This window comes from Macaca mulatta, chromosome 5, assembly GCF_049350105.2.
Source record: "Macaca mulatta isolate MMU2019108-1 chromosome 5, T2T-MMU8v2.0, whole genome shotgun sequence".
Lineage (NCBI taxonomy): Eukaryota > Metazoa > Chordata > Mammalia > Primates > Cercopithecidae > Macaca > Macaca mulatta.
Window position 1 is genome coordinate 59,757,921 of NC_133410.1, and position 18,692 is coordinate 59,776,612.

Genomic DNA, 18,692 nt, shown 5'->3' on the forward strand with positions numbered 1-18,692 from the left:
CAAACCTTTCCAAGGTGGGTGAATTTGAAAGTCTGCTTACTTCTACTGTAAACTGTAAAATGTGACTTGGAGCTTCTCACACTTCATAACAGAAAGAAGATGAAAATAAGCAAGCCATGCTTCAACATATAATATACGTTTTACCCCAATCCTTGCCTAAACATTGTAGTGTACTTTCCCTTTATTTATTTGAAAATTTCTATTGAAACACATCTTTGTTGATTTTTTAAACCCAACTCTACTGTTAGACTAGACCTGCTGATGATAATAAACAGATTTAATAATGACTAATGATATTAGGAATCACACAGAGCCCAGCATAAAATATTTGCTCAATAAATTTTGTTAGTATGCTCGGAAACTTAATAGGGTCTTTTAGTGTCTTAGTGCTTGTATGTCTTGCTTAAAACATCTTCTGAAAGTATTCTGATGTTTGTTTTAGCCTTCAAGCCCTAAAAATAATAAAGTTGTAATATGTAACTGTTGTAAACTCTGCTTTTTTACTTTGAAGTATGTATATTTACCCCTGGTAGAATGAAAAATAGATGATGGAAATGAATTAATGTATCCTATTAAACAACCTGTGATATTTTCTGAAACAAGAAAGAAAGAAAGGAAAAAAAATTCTTGAGGTTAAATGTTTTACCCTGACATGTTTGTATATATTAGCATTTAATTAACATCTATATGGTTACAATTCCAGCATTAGTATTGACTTTGTATATAAGTACAATGTAGAACTTACCCTTTACTAGACTAGTAATTCTTTTTCTTTTTTTTTTTTTTTTTTTTTTTTAGGCGGAGTCTTCACTCTGTCCCCCAGGCTGGAGTGCAGTGGCACCATCTCGGCTCACTGCAAGCTCCGCCTCCCGGGTTCGCGCCATTCTCCTGCCTCAGCCTCCGGAGTAGCTGGGACTACAGGCGCCCGCCACCGCGCCCGGCTAATTTTTTGTATTTTAGTAGAGACGGGGTTTCACCGTGTTAGCCAGGATGGTCTCGATCTACTGACCTCGTGATCCGCCCGCCTCGGCCTCCCAAAGTGCAGGGATTACAGGCCTGAGCCACCGCGCCCGGCCAGTAATTCTTTTTCTAATCAACAAAATTTCCAGTCATTTCTTAAGCCCTAAAATTTATACCTACAAAATTTTCATTAAAAAATTAATTTTGTTACTACAAAAGTATTAAAACAAGAATAAAACTTTCTATTGATTTGTTGGTATATATTATTAATTTGAATATAATTGCTATGGACAAAAGCTTTACTTCTTCCCTTCTTGTTTTGTTTCAGTTTGGTATTCCACAACATGGCCAACAAAATTCATTAAGTTATGATCTGTATCATTCTTTATACAGTATGATAATAGTTCAAATTTATTAATCACTTTTAGTATGCCAGGCATATAAAGTGTTGAGCATGCCGGAAGAAACAATATTTATGAGATACTTATGATCTGGCTAAAAGCACATCCTCTGGAGTCAGAATAATGGGCTAACCTGGCTCCACCACTTGCAAGGTCCACAACAGCTATTGGGTTGGATGCTGGATGTTCAAAAATGCAGTACTTAGTAATAGGAGTACCTTCTGAGGAATGCCTCATTAGGCAATTTTGTCGTCGTTTGAACATCATAGTATGTACTCACATAAACCTAAGTGGTATAGCCTATTGTACACCTACTGTAGTGTAGGGGATATCACAGATACAACTAATGATATTTACAGCCAAAGAAATCACACAGACTGTGGTACTCCATGCACCCAGAATCAAAGCCAAAGTACTTGACTCACCAACCACCATAAATACATCTTCAGAAAAAAGTTCTCCCCTACTAAAGAAAATTCCAAAATAGGTAAAGGTACCTTTTATACCACATACCCAGAAATGAATATAAGGATACAGGAAACATAAAAAAGCAAGAAAATATAACACCTCAAAAGGAAAACATTAATTCTCCAGCAAATATCTTTATCAAAAAGAAAGTTTCAATGTTCCAAATAAGGAATTCAAAATATTGATTTTTTTAATGATAGTGATATTTTAGAGAATTCTGAAAGACAATAGAAATAAATTTTTAAAAATCAGAATATAAATGATAAGTTTACCAAAAAGATAGATATTTTTAATACAAATCAAATAAAATGTTTAGAACTTAAGAATTCATTAAAGGAAATATGCAATACATTTAAAAGTGTTAACAATAGGCTAACTCAGGCAGAAGAAAAAATCTTAAAATTTGAAGACAGGCATTTTGAAAAAATTCAGTTAGATAAAAATAAAGAAAACATAATAAAAAAAAGAAAGAACAAAGGCTTTGTGGCATTTGAGACAATATAAAATGATCAAACATACAAACTATCTGTATCCCTGAGGGTGAAGAAATAAAGAAAATATTAGAAAATCTATAAAATGCAAAAATAGATGAAAATTTCCAAATCTATCAAAAGATTTAGACATTCAGATTCAGGTGGCTCAATGTGTCCAGACAGATACAATGCAAAAAGATTTTCCCTATGGGTGTCTAAAGTCAAAGTTTAAAACAAATTCTAGAAACAGCAAGAGAAAAGTAGTTAGTTACCTATAAAAAAAAAAACCCATCAGATTAACAGTGGATTTCTCAACATAATACTTCCACATCAGAAGAGAATGGGAAGACATATTCAAAATGTTGAAAGAAAAAATCTTTCACCCAGGAATGCTACATCTAGCAAAATTATCCTTTATAAATGAAGGTGAGATAAAGTGTTCACAGAGAAACAAATGCTGAAGGATTCATTACCACTAGACTAGCTCTGAAAGAAATACTTAAAGGAATTCTAAACCTAGAAGTGAAAGGATGACATTTACCATCATGAAAACACACTAAACTATAAAACTCACTGCAATCATACACAAGAGGAAGGGAAAGGATGCAAATGATGACACTAAGAAATCCACCAATCCACAAGAGAAAACTATAAAACAAAAAGAACAGAACAAAGAATATATAAAACAAGCAAAAAATAATTAACAATATGTCAAGGACATAGCGTCGTATATCAATAGCAACCTTGAACATAAATGGATTAAATTCTGCTTTTAAAATATATAGAATGACAGAATAAATTTAAAAAACATGATTCAGCTATATACTGCTTACATGAAACTCACCTTGCCAGTAAAGTTACATACATACAGACTGAAAGTAAAGAGACAGAAAAGCATATTACATGCAAGTGGAAACCAAAATCAAGCAGGAGTAGCTATACTTACATAACAGAGACTTTAAGTGAAGAACAGTAAAAAAGATAAAGCAGATTATTATTTTTTTATTTTAAAATTCTGTTTATTTATTTGTACAAACATAATGTAATATTTATCTATATAAACGTGTTCCTTTTTTGTTATAGTCTCTGAGGGTCCTAAAAAACAAACATTTTAAAACTGGACAGTTTATTATCTATAGTCACCTCAATTGAATGTATATAATTGCCATTTGTTTAGGTGCTTATATAGCACTTGTTTATGATTGGTAATGAATAAATCAATACTTAGTTAATTGTATATCCACTGGCAATTCTGAACTTTCATTGGTGTGTGTTTCTTTTTTTTTTTTTAATCATACTTTAAGTTCTAGGGTACATGTGCACAATGTGCAGGTTTGTTACATATGTATACATGTGCCGCATTGGTTTGCTGCACTCATTAACTCCTCATTTACATTAGGTATATCTCCTAATGCTATCCCTCCCCCTGCCCCTACCCCACAACAGGTCCCAGTGTGTGATGTTCCCCACCCTGTGTCCAAGTTTTCTCACTGTTCAATTCCCTGTGAGTGAGAACATGTGGTGTTTGGTTTTCTGTCCTTGCGATAGTTTGCTCAGAATGATGGTTTCCAGCTGCATCCATATCGTTACAAAGGGCATGAACTCATCCTTTTTATGGCTGCGTAGTATTCTTTGGTGTATATGTACCAAATTTTCTTAATTCAGTCGATTATTGATGGACATTTAGGTTGGTTCCAAGTCTGTTATTGTGAATAGTGCTGCAATAAACATACGTGTGCATGTGTCTTTATAGTAGCATGATTTATAATCCTTTGGCTATATACCCAGTAATGGGATCGCTGTATCAAATGGTATTTCTAGTTCTAGATCCTTGAGGAATTGCCTCACTGTCTTCCACAATGGTTGAGCTAGTTTACACTCCCAGCAACAGTGTAAAAGTGTTCCTATTTCTCCACATCCTCTCAGGAACTGTTGTTTCCTTACTTTTTAATGATCGCCACTCTAACTGGCGTGAGATGGTGTCTCATTGTGGTTTTGATTTGCATTTCTCTGATGACCAGTGATGACGAGCATTTTTTCATGTGTCTGTCGGCTGCATAAATGTCTTCTTTTGAGAAATGTCTCTTCATGTCCTTTGCCCACTTTTTGATGGGGTTGTTTGATTTTTTCTTGTAAATTTGTTTGAGTTTTTTGTAGTTTAGGATATATCCCTTTTTCAGATGGGTAGATTGCAAAAATTTTGTCCCATACTGTAGGTTGCTTGTTCTCTCTGATGGTAGTTTCGACAAAGAAAATTATTATACAATGATAAAGGGATCAATCCAGCAAGAGAATGTAACAATTCTTACTATATATGTATCCACTACTGGAGCATCCAGATATACAAAGCAAATATTACTAGATCAAAACAAAGAAAGACTGCAATACAATAAGGTGGGAGACATCAACACCCTTTCCCAGCATTAAACGGATCATCTTGACGAAAATAAACAAGGAAACATTGGGTTTACACTGGACTTTAGACCAAATAGACCTAAGAGACATTAATGGAACATTTTATGCAATAACAGCAGAATATGTCTTCTTTCTATAAGCACATGATCTATTACCAGAATAGAACATATGTTAGGCCACAAAACAAGTCTTAACAAATTTTTAACAATCAAAATTATATTAAGAATGTTAATATAATCAAATCAAAAGGAAATACAATGAAAAATCAATACCAACAGGAATGCCAGAAATAATAGAAAATCATGGAAATTAAAGAACATGCTCTTGAATGATGATTGGGAGAAGAAAGGAATTAAAATGGAAATTTAAAAATTCTTAAAAGAAAAGAAAATGGAAATACAACATACCAAAATGTGTGGGATATAGCAAAAACAGTGTTAAAAGGGAAGATTACAGCAATAAACGCCTACATTAATAGGAGAAAATCACAAACTCACGATCTAGCAATAAACCTGTAGGAACCAGAAAAGCAAAAACAAACCAAAGCCAAATATAATTCAGAAAACAAATAAAGATCAGAGCAGAACTAAATGTAATAGGTACAAAAAAACACAAACGATCAACAAAAGAGTTGGTTATTAAAAAAGACAAACAAAATTGAAAATCCCTAACTAGATTAACCAAGAAGAGAGAAGAAAAAATCAGAATAAAGAAAATTAGAAATGAAAAAGGAGATATTACAACTGATACCATAGAAATACAAAAGATAATCACAAGAGTATTATAAATAACTATAGACTGCCCATCAGGGAAACCTATAGGAAATGAATAAATTCTTGGAAACATACAACCCACCAAGACTGAATCAGGAAGGAACAGAAAATACAAACAGACCAAAAACGAGTAGCTGGATTGAATCAGGAATAAAAAGTATCCCCAAAAAGGAAAACCCAGAACCAGATGGATAAACAGCCAAATTCTACCAAATGTACAAGGGAGACCTAATACCAATCTGCTTGAAACTATTCCAAATACTTGAAGAGGAGGAAATTCTCCCTATTCTATGAAGCCAGCATTACTCTGACAATAAAACCAGACAAGGACAAAACATAAAAAGAAAGCTACAAGCCAATGTCCCTGAGGAACGGAGAGGCCAAATCCTCAACCAAACACTAGCAAACTGAATAAAATAGTACATCGAAAAGATAATACACTATAATCAGGGGAGATTCATACCAGGGATGCAAAAATGGTTGAATATACACAAATTGATAAATGTGATATATTACTTCAACAGAATGAAGTATAAAAACATATGACAATCTCAATGAGTGCAGAAAAATATTTTGATAAAATGCAGCATCCCAGCATGATAAAAACTGTTTACAAATGTGCATAGAAGAAACTTATCTTAAAATAACAAAAGCCATATATGACAAACTGAGAGCCAACATAATGCTGAATGGAGAAAAGCAGAAAGCCTTTTCTCTAAGATCTAAAACAAGACAAAGATGACCATTTTCACCACTCCTCTTCAACACTGTAAATTAAGTGCCAGGTATGGCATTCAGGCAAGGGAAATAAATAAAAACCATCCAGATAGCAATAGAGCAAGTCGAATTGTCCCTCTTTACAGATGATATGGTCTTATATGTAGAAAAACCTAATGACTACAACAAAAAAAGCCTTAGATGTGATAAATGAACTCAGTATAGCATAGGATTAAAAATCAATGTACAAAAATTAGTAGCCTTCTATACACAAATACTGATATAGCTAAGAATGAAATAAAGATGTCAATCCCATTTACGATAGTTATCAACAACATCAAAATTGAAGTACCTAGAAATAAATTTAACCAAGGAAGTGAAAGTTCTTGACAAGGAAATCTATAAAACACTGAGGAAATAAATTGAAGATGACAGAAACAAATGGAAAGACATTTTATACTTATGGATCAGAAGTATTAATATCATTTAAATGACCATGTTACCCAAAGAAATCTACATATTCAATGCAATACTGATCATGATTACAGTCACTGATATATGTCAATTACATACAATACTGTCATTCTTCACAGAATTTAAAAAATTACTAAAACTTATATGGAATGTAAAAAGAACCTAAATACCCTAAGAAATCCTGAGCAAAAAGAACAAAGTAGGAGGCATCACATTATCTGATTTCAAAATATATTACCAGGCTATAATAACCAAAACAACATGGTATTGGCATCAAAATAGACACATCAAGCAATGGAATAGAATAGAGAAGCCAGAAATGAAGCCACATATTTACAGCCTATTGATCGTTGACAAAGTTGACAAAAACATACATTTAGAGGAGGATACTCTGTTAAATAAACAGTGTTAGGGAAACTGGATGGCCACATGCAGAAAAATGAAACTGGACCCCTATCTCTCACCATATACAAAAAAACTACACAAAATGAATTAAAGACTTAAATATAAGAGCTGAAACTTTACACATACTAGAATCAAGGGAAAACTCTCCTGTACATTGGTTTAGGCAAATAATTTATGACTAAGATTCAAAAGCACAGGCAACAAAAATAAAAATAAACAAATTGCACTTACTTGAAATAAATGCTTCTGCACAGCAAAAGAAATATCAACAGAGGGAAGAAACAACCTGCCAAATGGGAGAAAATATTTGTGAACTATTCTTCCAAAAGGTACTAATATCCAGAATATTCAAGCAACTAAAACAACTCAACAGGACAAAAAGAAAAAAACTCCACAAATAATCCCATTAAAAAGTGGGCAAAAGAGATGACAGAAATTTCTCAAAAGAAGACATACAAATTACCAACAGCTATGTGAGAATATGGTCAATATCACTAATCATCAGAGAAATACAAATAAAACCCACAATGAGGTATAATCTTATCCCAGTCAGAACAGCTATTATTTAAAAAGACAAAAACATGACAGATCTTGGTGAGGATGCAGAAAAAAAGAGAACTTTTATACACTGTTCTTGGGAATGTAAACTAGTACAGCCACTATGCAAATTTCTCACAAAACTCAAAATAGGATTACCATTTGATCCAGCAACCCCACTTCTGTGTATCTACCAAAAGGAAAATAACCAATATATCAAATGGATACCAGCACTTACGTATTTATTACAGGACTATTCACAATAGCAAAGATGTGGAATCAACCTAATTGTCCATCAGTGGAAGAATGGATAAAGAAAATGTGTATATATACACACTGGAATACTATTCAGCCATAAAAAGAATGAAATTATGTCCTTTACAACAACCTGGGTGGAATGTGAAGTCACTGTCTTTAGGGAAATGAACCAGACACTAAAAAACAAATATCGCACGTTCTAACTTATATCAGGAAGCTACCAATTTGAACACATGGAGGCAGAGAGAGGAAAAATAGACAAGAGAGACTGAGAAAGGTAAAAGGGAGGGAAGGGAGAGGATGAAGAAAAGTGGCTTAAAGGGTATAAATGTACAGTAGGATGAATGGGATAAATCCAATGTTTGATAGCAGCATAGGATGACTGTACTTAATAAATATATTGTACTCTGGTGATGGACATTCGGAATACCCTGATGTGATCACTATGCATTACATACATGTAACAAAATTTCTCATGCACCTCATAAGTTTACAAAAATTTAAAAAACCCACAATGTTTGACAACCAGTGTGTCTATAAGGTTATAAAACATACAGGATATGTGGTGATGGAAAGCCTGTTTTAACTGTCTTCCTAGTAAAGGAAACAAGAAAAGTAAATATATCTTGGATGTAAATGTGCCAAATATTTATTTCTTCACTGAGTCAGACAAAACATGGGGATTATATCATTATCCAGCATCCATAATGAGAGGCAATAAAATCTGAAGGTAGAGCAGACAACAAGCAGAATTGGAAAAAGTCAGTTTTACTTATCAGCTGTGTTGGAAAATCAGTACTTTTTTTCAATCTAGGGATGACTACAGAAACTATTAGGAAACAAGACATAAAGAAATTTGTACTCATATCCATCAGAATACCTATTAAGTTGCACTGTGATTATTCATGTATCTGACTGTTTTTCTACTTTAAAACGGGGAGTAAGTGTTAAGCCTTTTTCTTTTTCTTTTTTTTTTTTTGAGACGGAGTCTCGCTCTGTTGCCCAGGCTGGAGTGCAGTGGCCGGATCTCAGCTCACTGCAAGCTCCGCCTCCCAGGTTTACGCCATTCTCCTGCCTCAGCCTCCAGAGTAGCTGGGACTACAGGTGTCCGCCACGTCGCCCGGCTAGTTTTTTGTATTTTTTAGTAGAGACGGGGTTTCACCGTGTTAGCCAGGATGGTCTTGATCTCCTGACCTCGTGATCCTCCCTTTTCGGCCTCCCAAAGTGCTGGGATTACACGGTGTCAAGCCTTTTTCATCTCTTCATTCTGGATCTCAGAAAAATGCCAGGTAGAGTAGGTGCTAAATAAATGTTTGTCGAATATTTATTACATCAAGAGGAATATAACTGGAGTTAGTGCTGTAATGTAACGGTGCAGGTGGGTACTGAGGATAAGGCACCTGGCTAACAGAAAGTTGGTTGAATATTGAAGACAGCATCTTCCCAAATCCTGATCTTGTTAGGCTCACAGGTCTCAACAAGTTAGTCATAGACATTCCAACAGCCTTATGCTCTTTTTCCTGTCAGTGACTTGTTTGATATTTTAATTAGACTCACATTTGAAACTACTGGGGATTCTGTTAAGAGTCTGTGCACCCACACACTCCAGTCATACACAGATACTAATATGAGCACATTAATCATTGTTTGATTGAAGACATTTACTTCTATGTATAACATACAGATAGTAAATGACACACAACCAAGCTCCTGTTTCCCCATTTTCACCATAATTTCCACCATGTCTAATTGGATCCCATGTTTTTTTGTGTCTTTAACTACTTAAAAAATGACAGGCAATGACCTAGCTCAGTAAAACACCAGTAGAGCAACTCTGAAATCAGTATTGTATAGAAGTCTCTACTGAATATATGGACAGAACCCAAAAGGAAAAAATCAAAACAAAAATACTTCTGATCAAGAAATTGGACAATAATGAACATTGAAAAATACTATGGATTGGCCAAGCGCAGTGGCTCACTCTTGTATTCCCAGTACTTTGAGAAGCTGAGGCACGTGGATCATGAGGTCAGGAGTTCGAGACCAGCCTGAACAGCATGGTGAAACCCCATTTATACTAAAAATATAACAATTAGCTGGGCACTGTGGCACACACCTGTAATCCCAGCTACTCAGTGTCTGTGTGTGTGTGTGTGTGTGTGTGTGTATACACACTATGGATAGGCCACTTAAGATCTAGCTTTTATGATGATTCAAATTTTTCTTAGATGACATCTGTGTTTTTATGCTATGCATGCTATTTTTACTTGTGGTTTATACATTCATCTTCTAACTTCCTAAATTTTGTTTCCAGAATACCAAAGTCATAATGATGTTTTAATCTTCAAAACAAATTTCTTAGGTAATTATTTCCAAGGGAAATTTTCTCATTTCCTTATTCTTTTGCAATTTTGGCAATCCTATGTTTTGTTTTTTTTCGTAATATATAATCATGATATTATTTATTTTATGGATGCTACTTCCTGAAGGTTTAGGAAACAATCTTAAGAAAATGAAGAGGCAAAACAATTTATAAAAACACTATTAAATACAAATAATTGCCCATTCTTCTACCCCCCACCCAAGAACACAGACCAAAGCTAAAATACTGAATGATTCTCAGTGTTTCTTGAATGATTTTAAGTACTTGTATACTGATCATATCATGAGATTATTATGCCAGGAATAGAAAAATAAATGATCTAGCATTGCAAAAGAAAGTAGACAGACTAAATGAAGAATTGTATGTTAGAAGTTGGATTTGATCCAACTTTATCTCTTCTACTAAACCTATCACTGTGCCTTATATGCATAGATTAATTTTAAATGTACCAGAAGAAAGAGAAGCTGCCAGACAAGCAGTCTCTGGGAGGCTAAATAGAGAGGCTGACCACGAATCCAACACACACCATGCCCAAGGACTTTGGAGGTGGACTGATTCAGGAATTTAATGTCATGTTCACACACCTTCATTCTTCTCCCCTCAGAGCCAGAGTCATTACATTGGAAGAGAAGAATATAGGGAAATAGGCATGGCAGTTGTGAGGAAGAAGTTCCTAAGTCAGTTTGGGGCAGAGCAGGGTTGCCCTCCTTATTTGAGCATGGTTATTTCTCATGATGGAGCAGTGCCTCAGTTTAGGCTTCTCCAAAATGCAGAGTTTGAGTCATGAGCCTGCCATGCAGGTAATTTATTTGTGGACATATTACCAATGCAGAGGACTTGAAAGCTGGGAAGAACAAAATAGGAAAAGAGGACGTGGGCAGCTGGAGGTCAATTCTACTGGGGACCCTCTGAGAAATGGTGTAGAATTTCTGACCAAAACTTGCAAAATGGGGAAACATTTATCCATTGACTCCAGTTCCTCTTGTGAAAGGGATGATTCCTGGCAGCAACAGAGAAACACTGGGCCAGAAAGTGAAAGACACCTGGTTCAGCTGAGGCAAGGAGTTTCCAGGTGACAGCTGCAGGCAGCTCGTGCTGTAGCAGTGACTGGAGAACAGATGGCCTAGGAGATGTGAGCACCAAGATTTGACTGTATGCCAGTTTTGTAAGGTTCCATAATAATTACAGGGCAAATGGAATTTAGCCACCAAAGCTTTCGTTTTTAAAGATTCTTCTGTTTCTTTAAGAATTGTTGCTTGAATGAGTTTAAAGACTGCATAAAATCCTGGCATTCAACTCTTGAACAGAAATTATGCTTGGAGAAACATTTGTTCTAACGAGACAATTTATTTTTGTAGTCAACAGCATTATAAGCTTTGGCTTATGAAGATCTCATTGATACAAGTGGCATGTAGGGAAAAACCCCACACCACCACCACCACCAACAAATCCTCTGCTTTATACTTCATTTACAAAAACAAGTGATTTTGATGACATTTTCCTCAGGAGTCAAGTTCTGCATAACCTGCAAACGTCCACTGCGTCTTGATATGTTTCATTTGCTTTATTCTCTTGGTGCTCTTCTTGTGTTGGGTCTGGAGACCATGATAGCAAACACTTTCTTATTTTCTTCAGTTATAAGAACTAGAGGAGAGATCTGGACAACATAATGCTGAAGGAAAAGTATTTAACTCTATGAATCATGATGAACTGTCCAAAGTGCGGCACCAGATATTTTGAATTTTCATATTTGAGCAAATATATACTAAATAAAAATTCAATTTCCTGTCTAGAAAGCTAGCAGGTAAAACTTGGACGTGCCGTAATTTCATTTTGGTAGTATTTTAAATGAATTTCGAAAAGTAAACTTAGAAATAAGTGAACTTATTTCGGAAGAATTTTCAATTCACAAACATGGCAAAGACCATACAGTGTCTGTGTGTCCTTCATCCTGCTTCCTCGACAGTGAACCATTTACAACACCACGGAACACCTGTCAAAGCTAAGAAACCACCAATGACATGTTACTTTTAACTAAACTCCAGACTAAGTTGCATTTCACCAGTTTTTTCATTAACGTCTTCTTTCTGTCCCAGGATCCTGTCCAAACTACCACAGGGCAATGAGTTGTCACGTCTCCGGTTTCCTCAAGGAATTTCAGTGGTCAGCAAGATGTGAGAGAGGAAATCACTGAAAGAGAATGGAGCATATATATTACCTACAGTGTCTATTTTAAAGTAACAGGACATTTTAGCACACCTTTCTATCCTTTGTCCAAGATTATTGTAAGGATATCACAGATACTCGTGAGCACCAGTAACTACAAGACCATTTTGGAAACTGGGATTGTGGTGTTTATATGAACATTCTTCTTTCTAAGTTCTGCTTTGATTTCTTAAGGACTCACACTGCTTTATATCAGTTAGGAACAGTTAAGGACAGTTGGGTGGCAGTAAGGGATACAGAAAATTCTAAACATGAAAAACACTGGGGAGTAAAACTTTCCATTAGATTCTTCTTTTTCCTTTACAGAATTCATAGCAGGTTGAGTTTTAGTTTAGGCAATGTCAGGAAAGAAATAGCCTTTTAAAAATGAAAATAGTCCATTTTATGTATTTAACAACCATGAATAAGGCACTTAATCCATGATGTCCCTTACAAATGTCAACTCGTTTCTCATAACCACCTTGGGCTAGGCACAGAGAGGTTTAACAACTTGCAGGTGATACTCTGCAACTAAATACGGGCAGCAGAATTGCATGCTCTGTGGTTAGGGGCAAGGACTCTTACCCCTGGAGCTGGGCTGTGTAGAGCCCTGTGCTTCAAGCAGCGGCCACTCCTGTCTCCTCTCCTCCATCCTACTCCACGTGTCAGAGACGTCTGAGAGCAACTTGTAGAACCACACTTAAACCCTCTAAAACTTAATGACAATTCAAAATTAATCATCTAAAACTGTTGAAAAAGGGACAAAAGGGCCAGGTTAAGAGATTGAAATTCCAGACCAGAAAAAAAAAGAGCCCTGTTAATGTTTCCAGAGAAGGAGGGCCCAACACTGAAGACCAGAAAGTTCTATAGTAAATGGAATATGATTTTTTGTATGATCTGGTGTTTAAATGTCATCAGCAGGCAGCTGTTTGATCCTTCAGTGGGAATGGTGTTTGCACACCAGATATCTACTCTGCAGTGTCATTTGCAAAGACAGAACCAGAAACATTGAGCTCGTGAGCCTGCTGGACCCAGCCCCTCCACAGCTTCAGAGTGACAGCCGGTGTCATATTTCTAGATCGAATCTGAATCCCTCCCACAGGGAGAAGATCTCCAGGGGATTTAAGAAGTTCCAACATTTCAGAGGGAGGAAGGAAGTTACGCAGGACACCAAAGAAGAGGTCATGCTATACAGCCCTGGCTTCCACTGACAGTAATACTGGATTCAACTTTTGATACTGATAATCTGTTGCCACCAAATGGAAGACGTACAGAAGATGTTCTAAGTGTGATTAGAGAATATGCAAAAAGGGAACAAGCAGAACATTCTTCTCTGGAATCTGAGATGATGGCTGTACTTTCACAGAGAGCACTGATGTTAGATGTACATGAAATACGCTAAACCGAAAATGAGAGAGGCAGAGACAGGGAGTTTAACATAGAGGATACACTATACAGAGAGAGGATAGCTGAGGTAAAACTCGCCTATCTCCGGGTCCCCAGCAAATCTGATAACTGAGGAGACAAAGCTCTCTTCCTCTAAAGAAGTCGTGCCTTTCCTGTCCTGGTTCTCACGGGTGCCCCCAGCTCTTTCCTCCAACCCTACCCCGTACGTGGGAGTCATCAGAGAGCTAAGGTCCCCCTCACAGGCTGTGTCTCCAGCGTGGTTTCCTCACTGCCCCTTCGGGAATTTGGGGCAGAAAGTGAATATCACAGATTCACAGAGACCACTTGAGTTACTCTGGAGGGCGAGGCGCCGGCAACACCAGTGGCCCCCCCTCCCCACCTGTTCCACACTCCACCAAGGGGGCGGGGCCGTCGCCTTCCTTCCGGACTCGGGATCGATCTGGAGCTCTGGGAATTTCCCTGACCCTGCCGCTTCGGGCTTTCCAGTCTCAAGCTTGCATAAAAAGGGTTCGCCGATCTGGGGAAGCCACAGAGCCCGGGTCGCAGGCACCTCCCCGCCAGCTCTCCCGCTTCTCGCACAGCCTCCGGACCCGTCTGCTGAGCCCCATGGCACGCGCCGCGCTCTCCGCAGCCCCCAGCAATCCTCGGCTCCTGCGGGTGGCTCTGCTGCTCCTGCTCCTAGTGGCCTCTGGACAGCGCGCAGCAGGTGGGTTCCCTCGTCCTGGGGTCCCCGGGTCGGACGCTGCTGGGGTGGGCGCCCCGCGCCGACAGCCCCGCTCAATCAGCGAGTCTGTTCTTCCCCAGGAGCACCCGTGGCCACTGAACTGCGCTGCCAGTGCTTGCAGACCCTGCAGGGAATTCACCCCAAGAACATCCAAAGTGTGATTGTGAAGGCCCCAGGACCCCACTGCGCGGAAACCGAAGTCATGTAAGTCCCTCCCCGCGCTGCCGCTGTCACCGCCGGGGTCCCCGACTCTCCCGCTGCCCCAAACCCTATGCCCAGCCCGACCTCCTGACTCATGGAATTCCCTTCTCTCTGCAGAGCCACACTCAAGAATGGGCAGAAAGCTTGTCTCAACCCCGCATCCCCCATGGTTCAGAAAATCATCGAAAAGATACTGAACAAGTGAGTTGTAATTTCCATGTACACAGGCGACTGGAGCCGTTGGTCAGAAATACTGGCATCTGTCCCCTAAAAATAAAATCGGGGCAACCCAGGAGTTAGCTGAAGGACTAGAAATTGTAATTATTATTTTCACAATTAAAGTTGCCATTAAGGTTACTAGTCTGCTCTGACTCAGAGAATATTTCCGTATTTCAGTGCCCTCCATTCCGAGGGCTAAACCCTACTGAAATAAGTGAGGGTAAATGTGCCTTCCCAGAATATCAAGTAGATTTGACTGAAATGCTAAAATGCCCCCTGCCTGTTTTGAGAGGATGTTTATGTCAGTCCCTAATGGGTTTCAGACCTGAAAAATGCAATGTCTGGTTTGGGCACTTCTGGCCTCTCAGCCTTCTTGGTGAAGAGCAGAAACTACATTGACACCCCCAGTGAGTTCAAGGCTAGGAGCCCTGTCAACCTTATTTAATCTCTTTGAGCTTTAACAAAATAGGGTAGTAATGATAGTTTTTTCATAAAGTTGTGTGCAACTTAAGGGAGATCATGAATGGAAATTTCTAACCCAATGTGACAGTGACCAATATGTTTTGGCTTTTCAAACCAAGAATCTAGTTGAGTCCACAGCCACCTCTTTCTTGGAAAAAAAAAAAGTAGCATTCAGGAGTGCAAGTTTTCTGCTATAGAGGGCAGTGGGTACAGGCAGACCTTCCCTGAGTGGAGGGCTGGGCGAGAGTCTGCATGGGGACATCCCTCCAAGCAACTTCAGCCACCAGAGTGACAGAAGAGCAGCCTTCCTTAGCACCTGCAACAGTAACCCTTTTCTCATCACAGGGGGAGCACCGACTGACGGGAGTGAAGGAAGAAGCTTATCAGCCTGACATTGACACTTCCTGCCGGATGGTCCCTGCCCTTACCAGAGCTGAAAATGAAAAAGAGAACAGCTGCTTTCTAGGGACACCTGGAAAGGACTTAATGTGTTTGACTATTTCTTATGAGGGTTCTACTTATTTATGTATTTATTTATTTTTGAAAGCTCGTATTTTAATATTTTACATGTTATTATTTAAAGATTTGAGTGTGTGTCATCAAACATAGCTCAGTCCTGATTATTTAATTGGAATATGATGGGTTTTAAATGTGTCATTAAACTACTATTTAGTGGGAGACCATAATGTGTCAGGCACCTTGCTAAATGATAGGTTGGGGAATTGGAGGGTGGGGTTTGGAATGTAAGCAATGAGTGGATCACTGTTAGGGTAAGGGAATGTATGTGCACATCTGTATTTTTATACTTTTTTTAAAAAAAGAGTGTCAGTTGTTATGTATTGAAATTATCTCACATTATGTGTTCAACATTTTTATGCTGAAGTTTCCCTTGGACATTTTATGTCTTGCTTGTAAGGCATAATGCCTTGTTTAATGTCCATTCTGCAGTGTTTCTCTTTGCCTTGGAAAAGAGGAGTTGCCATTACTGTTACATTTTTACAAATGACATGATAATAAAAGTTTTATGAAAAATGTGCTTATGTGGTTTTTCCAAAACTTCTTCTTGACCTTTAGTTCTTCCCAGGCGCCCAAGGTGTTACACAGTTAGACTGCAGGTTCTATCTAAATCTGTGCCTGCTTCTAGCTGGCATTTCCCTTATATTTCTCATACTCAAAACGGACTATCTGATGCTTTTAGAAAGTACACACTACCCCCCAACCACTTTGATAATTCTAATTTTGTATAACATGTAGATGTTTTTCACACTGACCAATGTGTTACTCAAAATTAGTTCTTTACAAACTTTTGAATGTTATTGATATTTTAACATGGGCCTCTGCTAAATCTGCTAGATGATTTTGGAAGCGGTTTTTCAAACACTTATGCAATTCTTCTCCATTTAATGATGTTTGGAGCAAAAGGTAGAAAAAGTGATTCTGCTTAGAACTAAAAAAAAATTGTGATATTTAAAGAATAATAATGACCTATTGAGATATTGTAATGTAAAATATATGACAAAAACAGCACAAAAGACAGGTTGGGAGATAAATGGGTTTAGACTCTAACATGTCTTTTCTATTGTTAGAGAAAGTATTAGAAAAAAATTGTAGCAACAACAAATATTGTAATTTGTAGGGCAACAACTCAAAGGAAAATGTATAATTTTGGACTTAATCTGAAAAGAACATAAAATAGTATAATAGAAAATACCCAACTAATACAAAAGAAGACAGAAATGCAGGAATAAGCCAACACATGGATCAAGGGCAGAAGAGACACAGCTTTACAGAAGAATTGCTGAAAATATGAGTATAGTCTCTTCTTTCATGAAGGTGAAGCATAATTCCCCTCTCCAAGTGTGTGTAGGTAGACATATTGACTGGCTTCCAAGGAAAAGACTAAGAAAAAGGAAAACAATTACAGTGGAGAAATTTGGCAATCTTCACCAGGTGATCAAGGTTGTTGTCACCAGTTATGGCATGTGAGTATCACTCACCCCCTGATATAATGTGAAAAAAGGGCACTTCCACTCTGTTTAAGTGCTTCCAGAAAATGCATAACCTTTGTATAATCATAACAAGGACATCATGAAAATATGAACTGAGGGATGTTTTACAAAACTCCTCATAAGTACTCTTCAACACTGTCAGGGTCATGAAAAACAAGACAATACCAATAACTTGTCACAGATTAGAGGAGACAAAAGTGATATGGGAACTAAATACAATGTGGTATGTTGAATTGGATCCTAGAAGAGAAAAAAGGACGTTATTGGAAAATTTATGAAATCTGAATAAAGATAAGAGTTTAGTTAACAGCAATGTACCAATGTTAATTTATTAGTTTTGTCAAATGTACTACAATTATGTAAGATGTCAACCATAGAAGACACTGAGCTAAAGGTCAGATATAGAAACTCTCGGTGCCCACACAAATTTTTTGTGAATCTAAACTTATTCCAAATTTAAAAGTTTATTGTTCAAAAGATAGGACAAATACAATAGCAGATAGTAGACTTAGATACAACTATACTAAGAATTCTAGTAAATTTAAACAGAATAAACACTGCAATTAAAAGTCAAAGATTATCAGACTACCTAAAGACGACATGTTTAGGCTACTTAAAAGAGATACACTTTAAATTATATCTGGATATAAGGAAAAAGTTCTGGTGTTTTATACCACTGTAGAATAACTATAGTTAAAAGTAATATACAGTTTCAAACAGCTAGAAAGATATCAAAAGTTCTCACACAAATAAAGGATAAATATTTGAAATGATGGATATGCTAATTACCCTGTTCTGATCAGTATACATTATATATAGAAACATTACCATGTACTTCATCAATATGTACGGTAATTGTGTGTCAATTATAAAAATACAATAAAACTGAAAAATTGGACACCAGGTTCCTTGAAATGAGAAGAATTAATAGTGTTACATCATATAAAAATGGGCTGACACAGCTATATTAATATATTGAAACCTGACCTGGATATATTAATATATTTATTACTTAAAAACTATTAATATGCTATTCATATAAATAATATTTATCAAAAATTGAATGCTAATGAAGGCCTAATTAATATATTATGCCTTAAGGAAAGAAATAGTCTTGGAGATTAAAAAAAAAGACTGTTTAAAAATAAAAAGGGGTTAAGTCAACAAGAGACCAACACTCCTAAGCTCTCATGAACTTAGA

General features: G+C 37.0%; 1 protein-coding gene across 1 annotated transcript; it reads left to right on the top strand.

Annotated features, from left to right (window-relative positions):
- The first annotated feature begins 14,316 nt into the window (after nucleotides 1-14,316).
- Nucleotides 14,317-16,514, top strand: LOC100424064 (growth-regulated alpha protein-like). Its single transcript, XM_002804288.4, has 4 exons — nucleotides 14,317-14,582; nucleotides 14,681-14,804; nucleotides 14,919-15,002; nucleotides 15,828-16,514. The coding sequence occupies exons 1-4, from the start codon at nucleotides 14,483-14,485 to the stop codon at nucleotides 15,841-15,843; spliced, it is 324 nt and encodes a 107-aa protein (XP_002804334.2). The 5' UTR covers nucleotides 14,317-14,482; the 3' UTR covers nucleotides 15,844-16,514.
- Nucleotides 16,515-18,692: the final 2,178 nt, after the last annotated feature.